This window comes from Xenopus laevis, chromosome 5L, assembly GCF_017654675.1.
Source record: "Xenopus laevis strain J_2021 chromosome 5L, Xenopus_laevis_v10.1, whole genome shotgun sequence".
In the NCBI taxonomy this organism is placed as follows: Eukaryota; Metazoa; Chordata; class Amphibia; order Anura; family Pipidae; genus Xenopus; species Xenopus laevis.
In genome coordinates this window covers 71510659-71528759 of record NC_054379.1, presented here as the reverse complement: position 1 = coordinate 71528759, position 18101 = coordinate 71510659, and the positions used below count along the sequence as shown (strand labels likewise).

The following is an 18101-nucleotide window of genomic DNA, read 5'->3' as shown; positions in this document are numbered from 1 at the left end:
ACATGGATTTGATGTATATGAAGCACTACAGCAGATTGATGGGATGGTTGAATGGGAGTGTAGAGATTGACCTGGTTTTATATATATATATATATAAAGTTCCTGTGGGGCCGCACTCCGCTAAACTGTTTCGAAGTTGGGTGCAAGGTAAAAAAGATTACATATTGTAGAAAAGACCAGCAACACCGATATATTTTGTGCAAAAAATTCAAGTGTATTGAAAATGCATGTACAGCCAACGTGACGTTTCGGTCCTCTCAGGGACCTTTCTCAAGGCAACCATGCCTATATCACCAAACAATTTAAATACCCCAACCCCCTTGTCAATAGGAAATGACATCATCACATCAAAGTGCTGTAACATAGTGAATATAGCGAAGTATAAAATAGTATTAAAACAATACCATACGATCACTCAATGATAATGAGCATCTGCTTGTGTCCCGTGTCCACCTAAATGGATAAACTAACATGTAAGTTATAGTTAAAGTGCATCAAGTGCATGGTATTAAATAAAGATTAAAAATTCATCTAACATGTGTTATACATATTATGTCGGCCGAAATAATTACATGTGCCCGTGTAAGAATTTAATACTATATAAAATCTAAAAACAATGATTAAAATTTCAAATGTAGGAAATGACCAATGTGGACCTATCAAGTTATATTCCCATATATTTTTTTCAGTCAATGCAATTAATCATGCTCGAAAAGACTTTTTATGGTCCAGGTCATGTCATTACATCACTACTTCCAGAAAGGTATTCCCACTACTAGGGATGTCGTGGACTGTTCGCCGGCGAACTTGTTCGCGCGAACATCGGCTGTTCGCGTCCGCCGCAAGTTCGCGAACGTCGCGCGACGTTCGCCAATAGGCGTTCACGTCAAAATCGTTCGACCATTCGACCATTCGATCGCTAAAATCGAACGATTTTCGTTCGATTCGAACGAAAATCGTTCGATCGAACGATTAAAATCCTTCGATCGTTCGAATCGAACGATTTTCGGATGTTCGAAGTTCGCAAACTGTTCGCGAACTGTTCGCAATTTTTGCCGGTGTTCGCGAACGGCGTTTGCGAACACATTATCGGCGGTTCGCTACATCCCTACCCACTACAAGCTTACATACTACAACCTCCAGAACCAAGTTTTGTTCCCACATTTAAGTATATTTATGTGTCCCCGTTATGTAACATGTCTATCAATTCCTTACTTTCTAAGATTTACAATTCATTCATAAGACTAGTGGGAAGCCCTCTCACAGAAAACAATTTAAAGATAAAGAGCTGTTTAAGCCTTTGGGGGCCACACAATTTAGTTCGTATGTCCAAAACGCCTCCCTCTGAAGTAGGATACGGTCCGTATCTCCCCCTCTGGGTGGGTCGGCAATCCAGTCTATGGGCATACACTTGAAAGAAGATGCCGGGTGCTTTTCTTGAAGCCAATGCTGTGCCACAGGTTGCCTTGAAATATTCTGCTTCCCCTCTATCTTAGGTTTAGGGTCTAGGGCTGCTCTTATAGTTGCACGGTGCATGCTGATCCTCTCCTTTAACTGTCTGCAGGTCTTCCCGCAGTATATTAGTCCGCAAGGACACTTTATGATATACACTACATTACGAGAAGTGCATGTAAGTCTGTGCCTAATAGAGTATCTCTTTCCAGTGTGTGGATGAAAGAATGAATCACCCACGATTAAGCAGTTGCACATGACACAATTGCCACATTTGAAGACCCCCATTCTTTTAGCAACTGGCTTGTATTTGCTTACCGGATCCGTAGGTGAAAGGAGCTCCTTTAGGTTCCTATGTCTCCTGTGTCCAAAAGTAATGCAGGATATTTCAAGGCAACCTGTGGCACAGCATTGGCTTCAAGAAAAGCACCCGGCATCTTCTTTCAAGTGTATGCCCATAGACTGGATTGCCGACCCACCCAGAGGGGGAGATACGGACCGTATCCTACTTCAGAGGGAGGCGTTTTGGACATACGAACTAAATTGTGTGGCCCCCAAAGGCTTAAACAGCTCTTTATCTTTAAATTGTTTTCTGTGAGAGGGCTTCCCACTAGTCTTATGAATGAATTGTAAATCTTAGAAAGTAAGGAATTGATAGACATGTTACATAACGGGGACACATAAATATACTTAAATGTGGGAACAAAACTTGGTACTGGAGGTTGTAGTATGTAAGCTTGTAGTGGGAATACCTTTCTGGAAGTAGTGATGTAATGACATGACCTGGACCATAAAAAGTCTTTTCGAGCATGATTAATTGCATTGACTGAAAAAAATATATGGGAATATAACTTGATAGGTCCACATTGGTCATTTCCTACATTGATAATTTAATCATTGTTTTTAGATTTTATATAGTATTAAATTCTTACACGGGCACATGTAATTATTTCGGCCGACATATATATGTATAACACATGTTAGATGAATTTTTAATCTTTATTTATACCATGCACTTGATGCACTTTAACTATAACTTACATGTAGTTTTATCCATTTAGGTGGACACGGGACACAAGCAGATGCTCATTATCATTGAGTGATCGTATGGATATTGTTTTAATACTATTTTATACTTCGCTATATTCACTATGTTACAGCACTTTGATGTGATGATGTCATTTCCTATTGACAAGGGGGTTGGGGTATTTAAATTGTTTGGTGATATAGGCATGGTTGCCTTGAGAAAGGTCCCTGAGAGGACCGAAACGTCACGTTGGCTGTACATGCATTTTCAATACACTTGAATTTTTGCACAAAATATATCGGTGTTGCTGGTCTTTTCTACAATATATATATATATATATATATATATATATATATATATATATATATATATATATATTATATATATATATATATATATATATATACCCACAGTATAATGTTTAGGCTAAGCAGCAAGAACCTTCAAGATTTTTGCCTTAAATTTTATTTTCCTTGTAGTCTGTACATCTAATGCCTTCATCAAAATTCAAGTACTACAGTATATTAATAAATGCAGATTTTGTTTTGTCTATTGGACACAAAATATATTACAATGAAACAGGACAGATCCGCTCATCAGGTGTGGAATGCGCATTTTCAACATAAGCCCAGTTTAATTAACTCATCAAAAAGGTGGGTATTTATTCCTTTTGAGATGAAATATCTGCCACCTTAGAATTAGTGGACAATTTTGTTTACAATTTCAAGTAAAAGAGACACTTTTGTGTAGTGAATCTGCTGCCATTACTTCTGGTGCTTAGTGAACTCCTAGTTTGCTGAGCTAACTAAATGTTATATGCTTGATGTTGTTTTTTTGCATTGACAACTTATTATATATAAACATTCCTTTTTACAAATACCACTGTGTGAATACTATAATCATTTATGGAGTGTGCAGGTCCTAAATATTAACTATATATTGTTTGTGACCATTTTATGGGAGTTTTGGGGACTTGTTATATGCACCTCTTTAGTCCTCTAAACTTTTGCTCGATTTGTGTGCCCTCTATTCATATAACTCCTGGTTTGCTGACCATCTATTACTTAAGTCTGGAAGGTTGCATATTTTATCAGTATGCTGGGGAACCCAACTCACAGAAAAGACTCAGTACTGAATATCTTGCATTTGTGGGAAATGTGTTTCTTTTTAATAGGTATTTGTACCTTGAATTTTAAAGAAAAATATAAAGTTTAAAAATGGAAAAAAGGCAAGAAACATAATCAGTACCCAAAATCAGTTAAAGATGTAAAATATGTCAAGACTAAAACAGCCCGTGCACCAGAGGAAAAAAACCTTGTCTTTAAAGATTTCCCTGTTCAGATAAACCATATAAAAGCATACAAGGAGAACGTATTTTACCTGTAGGCAGAATAGACCAATTCTATATTTTTTAATATTGGATGTTTGATGTGATTAATTGAAACTTTGAAGCTACTGGGAAAAGCAAACAAAGAACAAAAAATGTCATCTACCGTATATTCTAAGCAAGAGACAGGTTCCTACATTTTAAAAATGGATTCTGTTTATATCAAGTGAGCCTCAATCTGAACAGACTATATTAGTTTAAATAATAAACTATAACTATGCCATTGTGTTGTGACAGATGTATTTAATGAAGTACAGAACTAGCTTTTATGATCTCAATCTATAGCATAATGGAAAGTGAGATAAATTGCTGTAGAATAAGGCATATTTCCTCTGAAATGTTAAGAAAATAAAAAAAATCGAATAGAGATAATGGATTTCTCTAAGGGTCAGTGTCGCCTCTACAGGGAAAGACTTTTTGGTATTGCAAATGTCAGTAGAAATCAGAACATATATATATATATATATATATAGATATATATATATATATATATATAGATACATATATAAATATATATATATATATATATATAATATATATATATATATATATATATATATATATATATATATATATTAAAGGGATACTGTCTTGGGAAAAAAAATTTTTTCAAAATGAATCAGTTAATAGTGCTGCTCCAGCAGAATTCTGCACTGAAATCCATTTCTCAAAAGAGAAAACAGATTTTTTTATATTCAGATTTGAAATCTGACATGGGGCTAGACATATTGTCAATTTCCCAGCTGCCCCTGGTCATGTGACTTGTGCTCTGATAAACTTCAATCACTCTTTACTGCTGTACTGCAAGTTGGAGTGATATCACCCCCCCCCAGCAGCCAAACAAAAGAACAATGGGAAGGTAACCAGATAGCAGCTCCCTAACACAAGATAACAGCTGCCTGGTAGATCTAAGAACAGCACTCAATAGTAGAAAACCCATGTCCCACTGAGACACATTCAGTTACATTGAGAAGGAAAAACAGCAGCCTGCCAGAAAGCATTTCTCTCCTAAAGTGCAGGCACAAGTCACATGACTGGGGCAGCTGGGAAATTGACAAAATGTCTAGCCCCATGTCAGATTATAAAATTGAATATAAAAAATCTGTTTGCTCTTTTGAGAAATGGATTTCAGCGCAAAATTCTACTGGAGCAGCACTATTAACTGATTCATTTTGAAAAAATTTTTTTTTCCCATGACAGTATCCCTTTAAAGTATATATATATATATATATATATTTTAATGTTAAGACAATCCATGTCTCAGATTTGTACTAAATAATAAATACATATACAAACACAATAAATTCATTTTCATTCAAGGTAAGCAAATCAGTCATTTGTCAATATGAAAAGTAAGAACTTTTCCAGGAATCAAATCAAATCAAATAGCTTTGTAACATGATTTGAAGTAATGATATATATCAAATACAAATTACATTAAATAATTCCTCTGGTTAGCCAAACTATCCATTTCCCCAACATTATTTAAAAAAAAGGTTTGGTTATATTGTATAATTTTATAAGAATTTATATGAAGTAAGTATATGTGTAGGGGTCCATAGTAGTGATGTGTGGGCCTGTCCAATACCAGTGGGACCCACTAGTTGGTCGGGTTCGGGCTGACACATGCACTGTGAATTTGGGCTATCGGTGGAATTGGGCCAAGCTCTTCCTGACGCCTATCCTGCCCGTGGCCTAAATATGCTCCGCTTCTGCTGCCTGGAGGCGTCTATTTATAGACGTGTGCCTGCCACCCCACCCATGACATCAGATTTGGCCAAGGGGTGTTAGCATCTCCTAAGCCTATAACGGAGAGGCATCACGTTATTCCTCTTTGGAATTCCACTTCAGGAGGAAGTAAATGCTGCTGGGAGCCTGGGCCTTATGTCTCACTAAAAAAAGGCCGGAGGGTAGTGAGGCAATTGTAGTTGCACAACACTCTTGCTTTCCTCTTCCCCTTCTGGGTGAGAAAGTCCAGTGTAACCCATGTTCTACTCTTACTAGTCTGATAAAGAGATTACTTGCAAAATCAAAGACTTACTGTATACTACTGACCATTCCTGCTGCCTTCATTAGGCCTGTTCAAAACTTCAGGGCAATTGCTGCAAAGACAATTGCTAGGCAATGCATATCTTCAATAGAATGTGGAAATGTAACATCTATAGCACATGGCAGTCAGGACAAAATTCAGGAAACAATTATGTGAAATGTACGTTTTAGTCTGTCCAAGTTTATTTTGCTCAGTATTTTTTACTCTGCTAAATATGGGAAATCCCTGAAATCGAAAATAAAATCTCCACATAATTGTACAGGACTTTTTTTTTTTTTTTTTGTACAGGACTCTTAATTTGGCAATTTGCAACTAGTAATTATGGTTATATGGTAACAGTACATTTTACATTTTGAATAAATTAGCCACACATGTATGTTCACTATATTATATTGTGTCCAAAGATGTCATGTGAATAAAAGCATTTCTCAATAATCAAACTTGCTCCTGGAAAACTTCCAATAGAAGCAATGACAGTCACGATTGACACACATACAACCAATAATTTCCCTCCTACTGTTCAACAAGACATCCACTTTTACCACTGTCATTGACAACATTTCATTGCACCCACAGTAAATATACATGTGTGATTTGGCAAAGGATCACTATAAAACTCCAAGTACTGTCAATGAGAATATTACTTTGTAAGCCACAAACGTGTGGGCCCAATTTACTATGCTATTACAAAACTAAGACAACAAGCACGTTGCTTATAAATACTATTTTTTAATATCAATGGCTTTTTGCCTTCATAATAAAAGTGATTAGACACACCAATTAAGGTCAGTAGACAATTAAGGAATCGTGATTAAAGGGCATGTAAAGGCAAACAAATAAAATCCCATTTTTACTTTCTTTAATGAAAAAGAAACCTATCTCCAATACACTTTAATTAAAAAATGTGTACCGTTTTATATGAGAAACCTGACTGATATCGTTGTAAATCAAGTTACTGTGAAAAGCTACACTAAATAAGCTACAGTGTTTAAACAGACTAATTACATGCTACATGTTGGATCACACAGAATCTATCTAATGTTAACTGTTAAGAACATGAATAGTCTACCATCGGTCGGGACCAAATTCAGCAATTTGATATGAAAGTTATATAGAATTTCACTGTGATTGAGACACACTGAATGAAATACTGCATGTACCCATATAATATATAGACAGCATCTAGCTTATGACACCAGATTTTTTGACAGTAGCCCTGACATTCCAGCAGTTGGGTCCTGCCATAAATTATACTGCACCAATGACATCATTTAGCACTTATTGTAACTGACAGTATAACTATCACAGGGGCACTATATAGTGCTAAAGGAACTGCTGCAAATATGGGTCAACACAAACCCCATGGCAAAGGGATTGATTTGAAACATGGTATAGTCGGTGGAGTGAAAAATGTTTTTTGTCACAGACAATTTTTTCACCCATTTGAGTCTAAGGCATCATTTTTGGCGAAACTCGGCAAAAAAAAAAAATCTCTATCTTAGAGTATAAATTTAAGTTTGACTAAAAGCCTGATTTGTCCCTCTCTGTTCTCTGCACTGCTGGGTCTGACTTTGAAACAATGTAGCCAGCTGATTAACAGACCTATGCAATGGACTGTAAAAACTTGGGTCTTAGTTGGAGGAGAACTGGTTCTGCAGCGTAAGTTGTTTCAAAACTAAGAACCATCAGTGCAAAAAGGGATGTATCATATTAAAACCATTAAGCACATCTAATTTAAGTTTTAAAGTTGCATATAATTACTTTTCCTTCCTTCAAAAGAATATGAAAATATGTGTCCTTTAAATTACCTTAAATGCTTACAGTTCCAACAGGACAAACAGAACTCACCTTTCTGCCTTCAAATTGCGGGGGTAGTCTCCAGTAAAAGGGTTCAGCGTGAAGATCTTCTTTAACTTGATCGATCATTGCAACAATTTCTGGATGCTGGTAAGTGACTCCTTTTGTTGTCCTGTGTTGCTGTGTCAAATCCACCAATGGAAGCACCGTCTGATCTGGCTTTAAGGTCAACTAAAAAGTTCATAAAGAAAAACAAACTTTTTGTAACAATATATAGATAGGGGCAGATTTATCAAAGGTCAAGGTGAATTTTCGAATGAAAAAATGTTTAATTTCAAGCTATTTTTTGTGAATTTTTTGTGTACGACTGGGGAAAAGTCCAAATTCAATTTGAATTTGAAAAAAATTTGAAAATTCCAATATCAAAATTTATCATGTACTGTCTCTCTAAAAAGTCGACTTCGACCATGCGCCATCTAAAACTTACTGAATTTCTGTTTTAACCTATGGGAGACCTCCTAGAACCTATTTGGAGTCAATTGGTGGACTTTGAAAAATCAAAGGTTTTTTTTGTGAAAAACTTCGAATCGAATTCGATCGAATGCGCTATTCCTTCGATTCGTACGATTCGAATTCGGCCGAATACGGACCTCTTCAATCTAAAACGGACCTATTCGACCCAAAAAAAACTTTGGCTTAATTTCGGTTGGTCTTTTTGAATTCGAATTTCAAAGTTTTTTCAATTTCGAAATTCAACCCTTGATAAATATGCCCCATAGTGTTGATTTTTTTTCATTTTCTTGAATGGTGATTTTGCCATTCATTTTTGCTAGTTTTATGATAACCACATAAAGGAAAATTGCTACATTGCTTTGCACAGAGACATTGATCAATTTTGAAAAAAAAGGAGGATTTGGTTATAACACACTAACTGAAAAAACATAAATAAGTTAATACAAGGGTTTATGTAGATTCCTGATACTGTTGGGTCCAGACCTTGGTTTCAGTCTATCTCAATGATTGCAGCCAACGCCCTTTTCAAAGTTTCAATCAGAGGAGGAAGTTTATTCAAGCACAGAATACAGAAGCATTCGTTAGAGAGACCTCTGACCCAGCAGACCGTTACACATATATTTATCACTTATCATACCAAAAGCATTGTCTTACAGATTATTGGTTAAAACATGTTTACGTCATAATGCTAAGGATAACTTGGTATCTGGGCAGAAAGTTTGTACTTGGCCAGACTTAACTTCTAAGCCACTTCTGTTTCTTAATAACCATTTACCTAATTTATTTATAACTGTCTGCATCTTATTTCCTGTCCTGCTGGCAAGAGGTGTTAGGTTCCGCATTTTAGCTTTTACATTCTGCAAAAAACTGCATCTTATAAATCATTACTGTTATATGAAAATATATGCTGTATAAGATATGGAGGGTTGCATAGAATTGAACCAGAGTTCAAAGGTTATATAGGCATCAGAGTGGGCCTCATTAAGATCCAACAATACTTACCGAGAGATACCTTTTTTGTTTGTAAGTGTGTCTGCCAATTAAAGTATCATAGACCACAAGGGGCAGATTTATTAATGGTCCAGCTGTGTTTTCCACAACTAAAAATGGATTTTCCGGTTAAAAAAACTAAAATTTTTAGAGTTTTTTTTTTAAACAAGAACTCAAATTTTTCGAGGTTTATTATATCCCAACCCTGGAAATAACTTGAATCCAAAAATACACCATCTAAAACCTATTGAGGTCATGTAGAAGTCAATGGCAGAGGTCCTTTGAACCATTTGAAGATGTTAATGATGGTCGAGTTTTTTTCAGTTTTTTCAGTTTTGCTCGAAAACTTGATCTATTGGAGCGGTTCAAGTTTTTTCCAGCAGAAAACTCGATCAATTCAAGTTTTTGCGTGTTTAACCTCGACTTCACTGATTGGAGTTTTTTTACATTCGAGTTTTTTCTAAAATTAGAAACCATTCGAGTTGTGAGTTCATTTGACCTTCAATAAGTAACTTCCTAAGTAGTAGTTACATTTAACAATATGTCTGGTGTATTGCTGTATAGAATCTTCAAGATACTGCCACACTATTTATTTTATTTGTAATTCTACCCACTTAGTACCACATACCCTTTGTATCACATCACACACTTTTAACACCCCATAGTTTCAAACATGGAAGCTAGGAAGCACAGGACACAGCAAAATACTAAGAAATGCATATTTAGATGGCAGGGGAGGTAAAAGGAAGGCATAAAGCCATCAAGTGTAACCTTGTATTCAAGAAAAGAATCCTACCTTTTAGCTGATCCAGAAGAAAACAAATAACCACACCAAAAGCTGTCTTCTATTTGCCTCAGAAGTCAAAATACATTTGTTCTCAAATCCAAAGTGGCAATTAGGACATTTCTTGAATGAACACTATACTACGAGTATTATTATCTAAAGTCTTGTATTTTCTTGTGTGGTCTAAACTTATTGTGTATGAATAGGGGTACCAATGATCCAAAAAAACCAACATTAAGAAGTAATTTCAGACATTTTAGACATTAATGGGTCATTTTTCCAAAAGGGCAAACAACACCACCCTTACCTGTAACATTATTACAGATATATGAAAATATTATTTTATCAGGATTTAGCAATAGAGCCAAAAAGTCTAGGGCAGAAAATGTGTTCATCTCCATATCTAACTTTACATGACCTATAGGGGAGAATTTACAATAGTGGAGAGTAAAAGTGGTGTAAAATACTCTCTCCATATTCACAAACAGAAATCCACCTAAATTCCGACTCAACTGCCACTTTCTGTTTTTTAGCGAAAGAAAAAAAACCCTATATAGGGAACCCGATAGGTGTAAAAGCCTCATTAACAAAACAAATAAAACACTGATTAAACAAAAAAAAAAGTTTTTTTAACTCACACTTGCATTATTTTACTAACTTTAGCTTAATGAATGAGGCAATTTTATCAATTTGAGTGAATACATTATTTAAAGGAAAGGTTAAGCTTCCCTTCCCAGGCATTTTTTTTTTTTAGTTTTGGCAGCACTTAGACATTTGATCTAAGTTAAAACATATTTGTGATACAAATCCCTATATAGCATTTTTTGTTTTTAGACCCTTGCATCTTGTTACGGAAGTGGAATTACCCAAACTTGTCGGCAGATTTAGAAAGCTCAGGTTGTCCTGAAATAAAATGATGTATAATCATCCTAGGTAAAATAAACCCCCTCCCCCAGAAATTCCAATTTGATGACTGACTGAAAGGTTTCGTAAGAGTTAAAGACACATTTAGAAAAAATGTTGTTAAAATGTTGTGCAAAAGACAAAATTGGAAAAGTGTCTGTTTAAAAGACAAATTCACAAAAGTGGAGATAGAGGTTTGTGAATTTGGTGGGAAATCATTCTTATCTCCACTGTTATTTTGTCTCAAAATCACCACTTTTGTGAATTCCCCCCTTAGATTTGGTCTCAAGAAGGAGCAATTATGTATTCTTCTTGACTATAATATGGCCTTCAGGCTTGGAACCACAGTTTGGGAAGTTTTATAGTGATATGACTTATGCTCAGCTACTGAAGGGAGCACATTACAATTTTCCAGAATGTGTGAGCCTGGATATATATATATATATATATATATATATATATATATATATATATATATATATATATATATATATATATATATATATATATATATATATGGGAATGGTCCATACTAACAAAGCATGTCTTACTATAATTCACATTTCTCTTTCCTTTGCCTATTAATGAATCACGTTTACTTAGACCCTGCAGTTTTTATTTTTTTGAATATCAATACCATCAAAATGACGATTTGATTATCCTGGTTTACATAATTACACACCATAACTTGCACTTCTATATGCAAATGACTGTTCTTACTGGGTAGATGATTGAATAAAACTGTACATCAGAGCAAAATAAGAAGTCAAGGGACATAATGAATCTTTTGGCTGTTTAAGCATGTTTTACTAAAATACATCAGCAGGCATCCCCCTTTCAGTAAAATGGCTCAGCTGCTTCCTACTCACCCACATACGGATTAGTCCATCTGCTTCTGTGCAGTGGGTAGTAAGACCAAAGCAGTAGCAGCTGCTGCAACCAAGTGGGTTCCCTACATGGAGTCCAAAAGTACTGGGCTTGCATCTGTCGCAGAGAACCCCCTCTACATTCATCTGCAAAAAAAAATTACACCAAGGTGTATCAAAACTGATTGCTAGTGTGTGAGCAATTTAGAGTGCTTACAAGACAAGTAATTAGAAATGCGTAATCATACATTATAACATTCATAATAGGTTGCTAATGTCTTGGCATAATCACTTTATATTAAATGTGAAGCAGATAAAATGGTCAGATGGAGTTTTCATTAAGAGCACAAGCAGATGAAATGAAGTATATACTGTATGCAAAGGGTTTTCCATGATGCATATAACCATACCATTTGTTCTTTAATTTTCAAAGGAAGCTTTCATGAATCCTCCAAATAAACTTTTGTATTTATAATTTATCCTTTCCAGTAGATCTTTTTTGACATATTAAAAAGTTTAGAGGGGGTGAATTTAATTCACATTGGGAAGCCTTGTAGGATGTAAAAAGGCTTATTCCCTTGAAATGTTGAGCTCCTGATGCCTTCAATACAGGAGACCTTTTTACAATGCCCAATAAAGTGTGCAAAGTTAAAAAGGACACAATCTGTTTATGAAATCTGTTTTTTTGCATTTTACCGTGTGGGACATTGTGCAAATAGCTGGAGGCCTCTGCAGTCGGTTTCAGAGAGCAGATTCCTGCACTTGATCTGTATAAGTGAAGGACAGGCAGGGTGAGGCTTGTAGGTGTGCCCCCTACTGTCCCCTACTCACCTTGAGATGCTGCTCTCTTGCACCCCCGGGGTTTGTAAATGGCACTTATGAAGTAAAATGCCCTTATTTTGCACCTGCTATATGTTGCACTGTTAACTTCTTGCCATTAAGAAGCCTTAAGTTTCTCATGTATGTGAAGTAGTAAGGAACTAAACCCTTCTTTTTCTGGTTTTGTTGAATCCCAAACCAAATTCGAACCCTTGCACCAGGCAGAAATTATTGATGCACATGACTGATAACACGGTCGCATATGGCAAATTCTTCCATTATAAAGTGTTCAATTCAGCCAGGCTCTTGGATTCCGGCAAATCGGAAACCTGCTAGATATGGCTCAGATTCGGGCAAATTCTCAACCAAATCAGGGATTCAGTGCATCCTTAAATTACAGAATATTATGAGAGGACTATGACTTTTACACAGTAAAGTCAATTCTGTGCTGATTTTCACATTGAATGGGGTCCTAAAATCTCAAGAAGGCTCTACTAGAAAAACTTTCAAACATTGACAGATTATACCATCTGAACTCAAACCACTATAACAGGATCATGGACTTGGCCTTAGATTCATTGGAAAAGCCAAAGCTCAATAGAAATGAGATATCAGGGACCTTGACCAAGAGCAAGGAAGGCATATCCTCAGTCAGTAAAATAAAAAAAACCTCCATTCCAGCTAAAGAATGACCCTTGTAGATAAAATGTTTTAGCCACATTTACTATACACAAAGAGGTTAGAGAAAATGTATCCTATGCTTATGGATGCTTGCTTTAGAAGATGGATTGATGGGCACCCTTTTAACTGGACTGGCAGTATATTATTATTCAGATACACTAGACTGACATATGGAACGTTTAATACTCACAACTACCTTCCCCTCATATACTGTAGCTACCTTGCTATTAATCCTACTGAGCATTGCAGATGATTTTCCCATGATTTCCCGCCAGACAGACTACTACATCTGCCAGTTATTCCTGACCAAGAAACTTACATTATTAAAACCAGAAAGCTAATTGAGGTCCCCACAATAATTAAGTTACCCCCTCTTCCCTGCTCCCACCATAGATGGACCCTGACTTAATACACATCCTCTTCTCCACCAAATCAAACCACAAGCAGAACTGTAAGTGCCTTAATAACTTGTAATGTAAAGCTTAAATAAAAAGAATTTGGAAAAAAATATAGGGTGCTAAAATTCAGAAGCAGCTACACAAAACATATAAAAATAAGATATGTAGTAAAACTAATTATCGTTTGTTGTTAAGTCCATAGTGGGGACAATATATTTTAAATTTAGTATCTATTATTGTTATGTAGTTGTTATGTAATTTGCAAAGTTTTAAAATACCACTTTCTAATTATCTTGTCTTTACTTGTCTTTGGCTAGATTTATAACTGATGAATTCTTGCTTTTCATGAAAAAAAAACTCACTCTGGAAAAAAGAAAGTGTTTTGCCAGTTGCTTGCCTCTGTAGTCAAGGGCACTTGACAAATGACTCAGCTGGACATGATTATTGCTTATTAATGGTAACATGAATGTTTTCTGAATATCATTGAGACTGTGTGTGTCATAGTTTTGATATTTTATTGCCCATTAACAATAACAGGCATTCATGAAATACATTTTGTCACTGTGAATTGTATTATTCCTTTTGAGGATCTTAATTTGTTCCTGTTATTATTGCCTCACATATACAGTGTTTATATCTCACATCATCTTTCAGTAATGATATATATTACTGCTATATAACAGTAAGTGCAATTCAATTCCAAGGTGCTGTTCTCTCAAAACTAAGAAAGTGTCAGTGTATGATCTGAGACACTGCAAACACCAGATACTTTGGCATACAAACTGCATGCAGTTCTGTAGCATGTGTCTCAAATATCCACTGTTTCATTATGATATATTAAAATGTTTTCCACATATCCAAATATAGCTACCCCAGATAATAGATCATGTCTAACATAATAAAAGTAATATAAATTATCCAAACCCTTAAAAGTGTTCATATACTGTATATTTAAAGAATTAATTAGTATCAGATTACATAAGTAATTATCTACCTTTAACAATGGGCATTGGGAGCTGGCATATGAGCTCACTTACCTTGCAATTGCATTGCCCTGTTTCCTCAGCACAAGAACACTTCTCTGTCTCTTGATCACAGGTATGTGGTTGACTTCCTGCTAGCATACAGTCACAGTTCACACAGGTAGGATATTTTATGTATCCCAGTCGGCAGGAGGAACATTTATCACCGGAGAAGTTTGGCCGGCAGAAGCAACACCCTGTATCTGGATTACACTGCAGACTGAGGGACCCTGGGCTGCTACAATTACATGCCTAGTGAGGATTAAAACATAAAACATGTTATCCATGCGATAAAGTATATACAGTTGCTTTTACTTCTTGATGGGATAATCCACCTAAAAATGATATAAATAAACTTAAAAAATAAGTACATTGCAGACTGTAGTAGTCTAAAGCAACCTTGAATTACTCTATTGTTCACATGGCCTTTAGTTCTGATTTAATGCGTAAAATTTATGCAGTTTTCCACTTCCTCTTATTACACTTTCTACTATTTTACCACCTTTCTGCTCTATCCCTTCCTTATATAAACTCTTCTGTCCAAGTCTCCTGTTACTTTTTCATCACTTGAATTGTTACTGTGCCCTTCCTTACCTGATTCCTTCTTCATCTTATTCCATTTTGCCCTAACTACCTAACTTTGTATTTTTACTGCCTTTCCTCTTTTTCATCCAGTTTGCATCTGCCTTTCTACTTTTCTTTAAATATATATTTTACCTAGAACAAAATGGAGTCTCTGCAGGGGAAAAACATCAAGTGCTAGCAATATAAATTAGCTTGAGTCAAAGTAATGAAAATATATAGGCAACCTATGGACTTGGTGCATTTTTTCTGTAATGTTACCATTGTACATAACATACTCTTGAAATATGTTATTTGGGAACACCACTCTTAAATTATTAAATATGTACATTATAATATTGTAATATACTGAATTGTTAATTGCATGGCAGCTTCCTTGTAATTTTGGATTTTATTTTGGATTCTACCAAAACTGTACAATTTAAACAGTAATAACGAAGATCTGAATAATTACACGTGAAAGTGCAGAGCAATTAATTTATTTCAGAGTACAGCTGGAAGCAAATCCAATCAGTGGATAACTTGTTCCTCTGGAGTGCAGCCGCCAGCCCTGTTTTGTGGGATATGTCAAGATTCCAGCTTGGCTCTCAGATAAAAAGAAGCTTTGACAATTAAAGGCAAACCTCATTGTAAGATCCTCTGCAGTAATCATTTAAGCATTTTATATGCCTAAAGGAGATATTCAAGGTCAGCATTATAATTTGTTTGATGTGGGTACTGTGAAGTTAGAAAGCAATTTGAATTACAAGCATTCAGGCCAACACAGTGATAAGAGAATATAGAAGGATGGATGTAGGAATTGTAAAATATTATTCTGATTTTTTATTTATGAAGTACCAATATTTTCAAAGCCTGTTTAAAGTATAATAAATAAATGATGAACAAAGGGGAAAAAAACATTAGGAACCAGGCAAACAGTGTGTAAGTCTTAAAAGGAGGTTCTTGTTAATAGATGTGTGTTTTATGTAATTTTACACATGCTTTAGCATGGACACCTACAGATCACAGCTTACAGTAGCTAAACTTGTCAGGATGGAAGGATGCTTTAATTATAATGCAGCCTGTTAATCAAGCTATGCAAAATTATTTATGCTGAAATAATTCTATCAAAGGAGTATTGAAAATATTCTTAAAGAGAAATGTTAGTTTAACGTAAGTTTATACTATTCCTGAATGCAACCAAAGACCTAAACTACAAAATGTGATCATTCCCCACATAGGTAATTGTTCAAGTCTATATACAGAAAATATCCATTCCTTTCCTACTTTCTTCTAATTATACACACTCCACACACAAGTTCTGCTTTTTAGTGAATTGAAATCCCGAAAAGTGACTAATGATGAAACATTTTAATGCCATTAAATGTACAGATAATAGGTGAATCTTTACTTTTATAATTTTGCATGTGTTTACAAATCTGGCATTAAAACAGTCTGGTTTAAAGCAGCATTTATATACAGCAGGGGCATATATAACCCATATTCACAGTGACCTTTAAGCAATTCAATTTCTTTTGTAAGGACACATCTTTTCAGAGCAGTGCAAGATCACAGGGAGCCAGTGAAGCTTCTTGACATTATGTTTAATAATATGAACATATGTTTTGACATTTATACTAGTAGACTGATGGAGTTCTCATGTCAATCGCGTGTATTTGCACTTAAAGTAAAACTCATTCCCTGGAAAAGTCATCTCAGCTGTTGAAAGGATGGTTGAAAACAAATGTGTTTGGAAAGGATCATTCTTCTGCACAGCTTTAATTGGATTTATATGACAGCTATGCAAGTCTTAAACCATGTAAACTGAAGGTACAGGAAAGCATGTGATATGTTCTCATAAGCTTGTGAAAACAAATATGGTATATAATACAGGTTTAACGTGAAAGTGAGTAATACGGAGACGGGGAATCCATCTAAATATAGTTATCTAGAATATCTAAATAAATTATTTGAGATTCAAAGTTCTCTGTCCTTACAAAAGCAAAATCAACTAAAAGCATTCTGTACCCTCACAATCATATATATTTACATTTCACTCACATAATAAGAATTTATTTTCCTTTTAATGTAGTATTTTATATAGACTGTAACACTGTACATAAAAATGTATGCATATGCTTGCCAAAAACTATATCTATTGTAGATTCAGAATCGTCCAAGATCACTATATTCCATGATATTCAGACAAGAAAATCCTATACAAAATATAATATTCAAAAAACCTGACAGCTGCTCTTAATATAGCGCACCGTGGCTGTTACACATTAACTATAGCAGAGACAGTCACTGAAAGAGAATAATCCTATGTATTATTATGTGGCTTCTGAGTTATGACTAGCTTTCAGTAGTGCTCCAGTAACAATTCAGCAGAGAAATGTCTTGCAAAACCAGTATACCGGAGCATGAGATGTAGTATAAATCATTATTTAGTGAGACGGCACTGCTTCTCCAGAAATGAATTAAGATTACTGTCATGCAGAAATGTTACTACTTAAATTGAATGCAAAACTCTGCATAATGCAGCAAACATACCGCTGAATTTTAAAATGGAGCCAATGAATAATTTAAAAAAGTATTTAGCTAAAATTCTAACATTGTCTAATTTATATACGTAATGTATTCAATGTACTGCAAAAATCTACTTGACTTCTCAGGACTGAGCTCTGGCAAACATATTATGGAAAGGTTCACTGTCCAAGGTGCTGAAGTTCTTGTCTACAGATACAGCAGGCATGTTTTGGGCATATGGCTCCCACAGCAATCCACTCTCAGACCATCCTTACCTCATAATGAGAAGTGTTTGACATGATTAAATCGTGGGTTCTTATTT

The 18101-nt window shown here is 35.2% G+C and overlaps 1 protein-coding gene across 1 annotated transcript in view; it reads right to left on the bottom strand.

The window, feature by feature from the left end:
• Positions 1 to 18101, bottom strand: part of LOC108716137 (laminin subunit alpha-2-like) — a 433274-nt gene that overhangs the window by 183884 nt on the left and 231289 nt on the right. Inside the window, exons 23-25 of the mRNA XM_041562932.1 lie at positions 14705 to 14941; positions 11773 to 11916; positions 7765 to 7944 (exon numbers count right to left, since the gene is read on the bottom strand). Coding sequence (XP_041418866.1) covers positions 7765 to 7944; positions 11773 to 11916; positions 14705 to 14941 — 561 coding nt within the window. The remainder of the gene's footprint in view (positions 1 to 7764; positions 7945 to 11772; positions 11917 to 14704; positions 14942 to 18101) is intronic.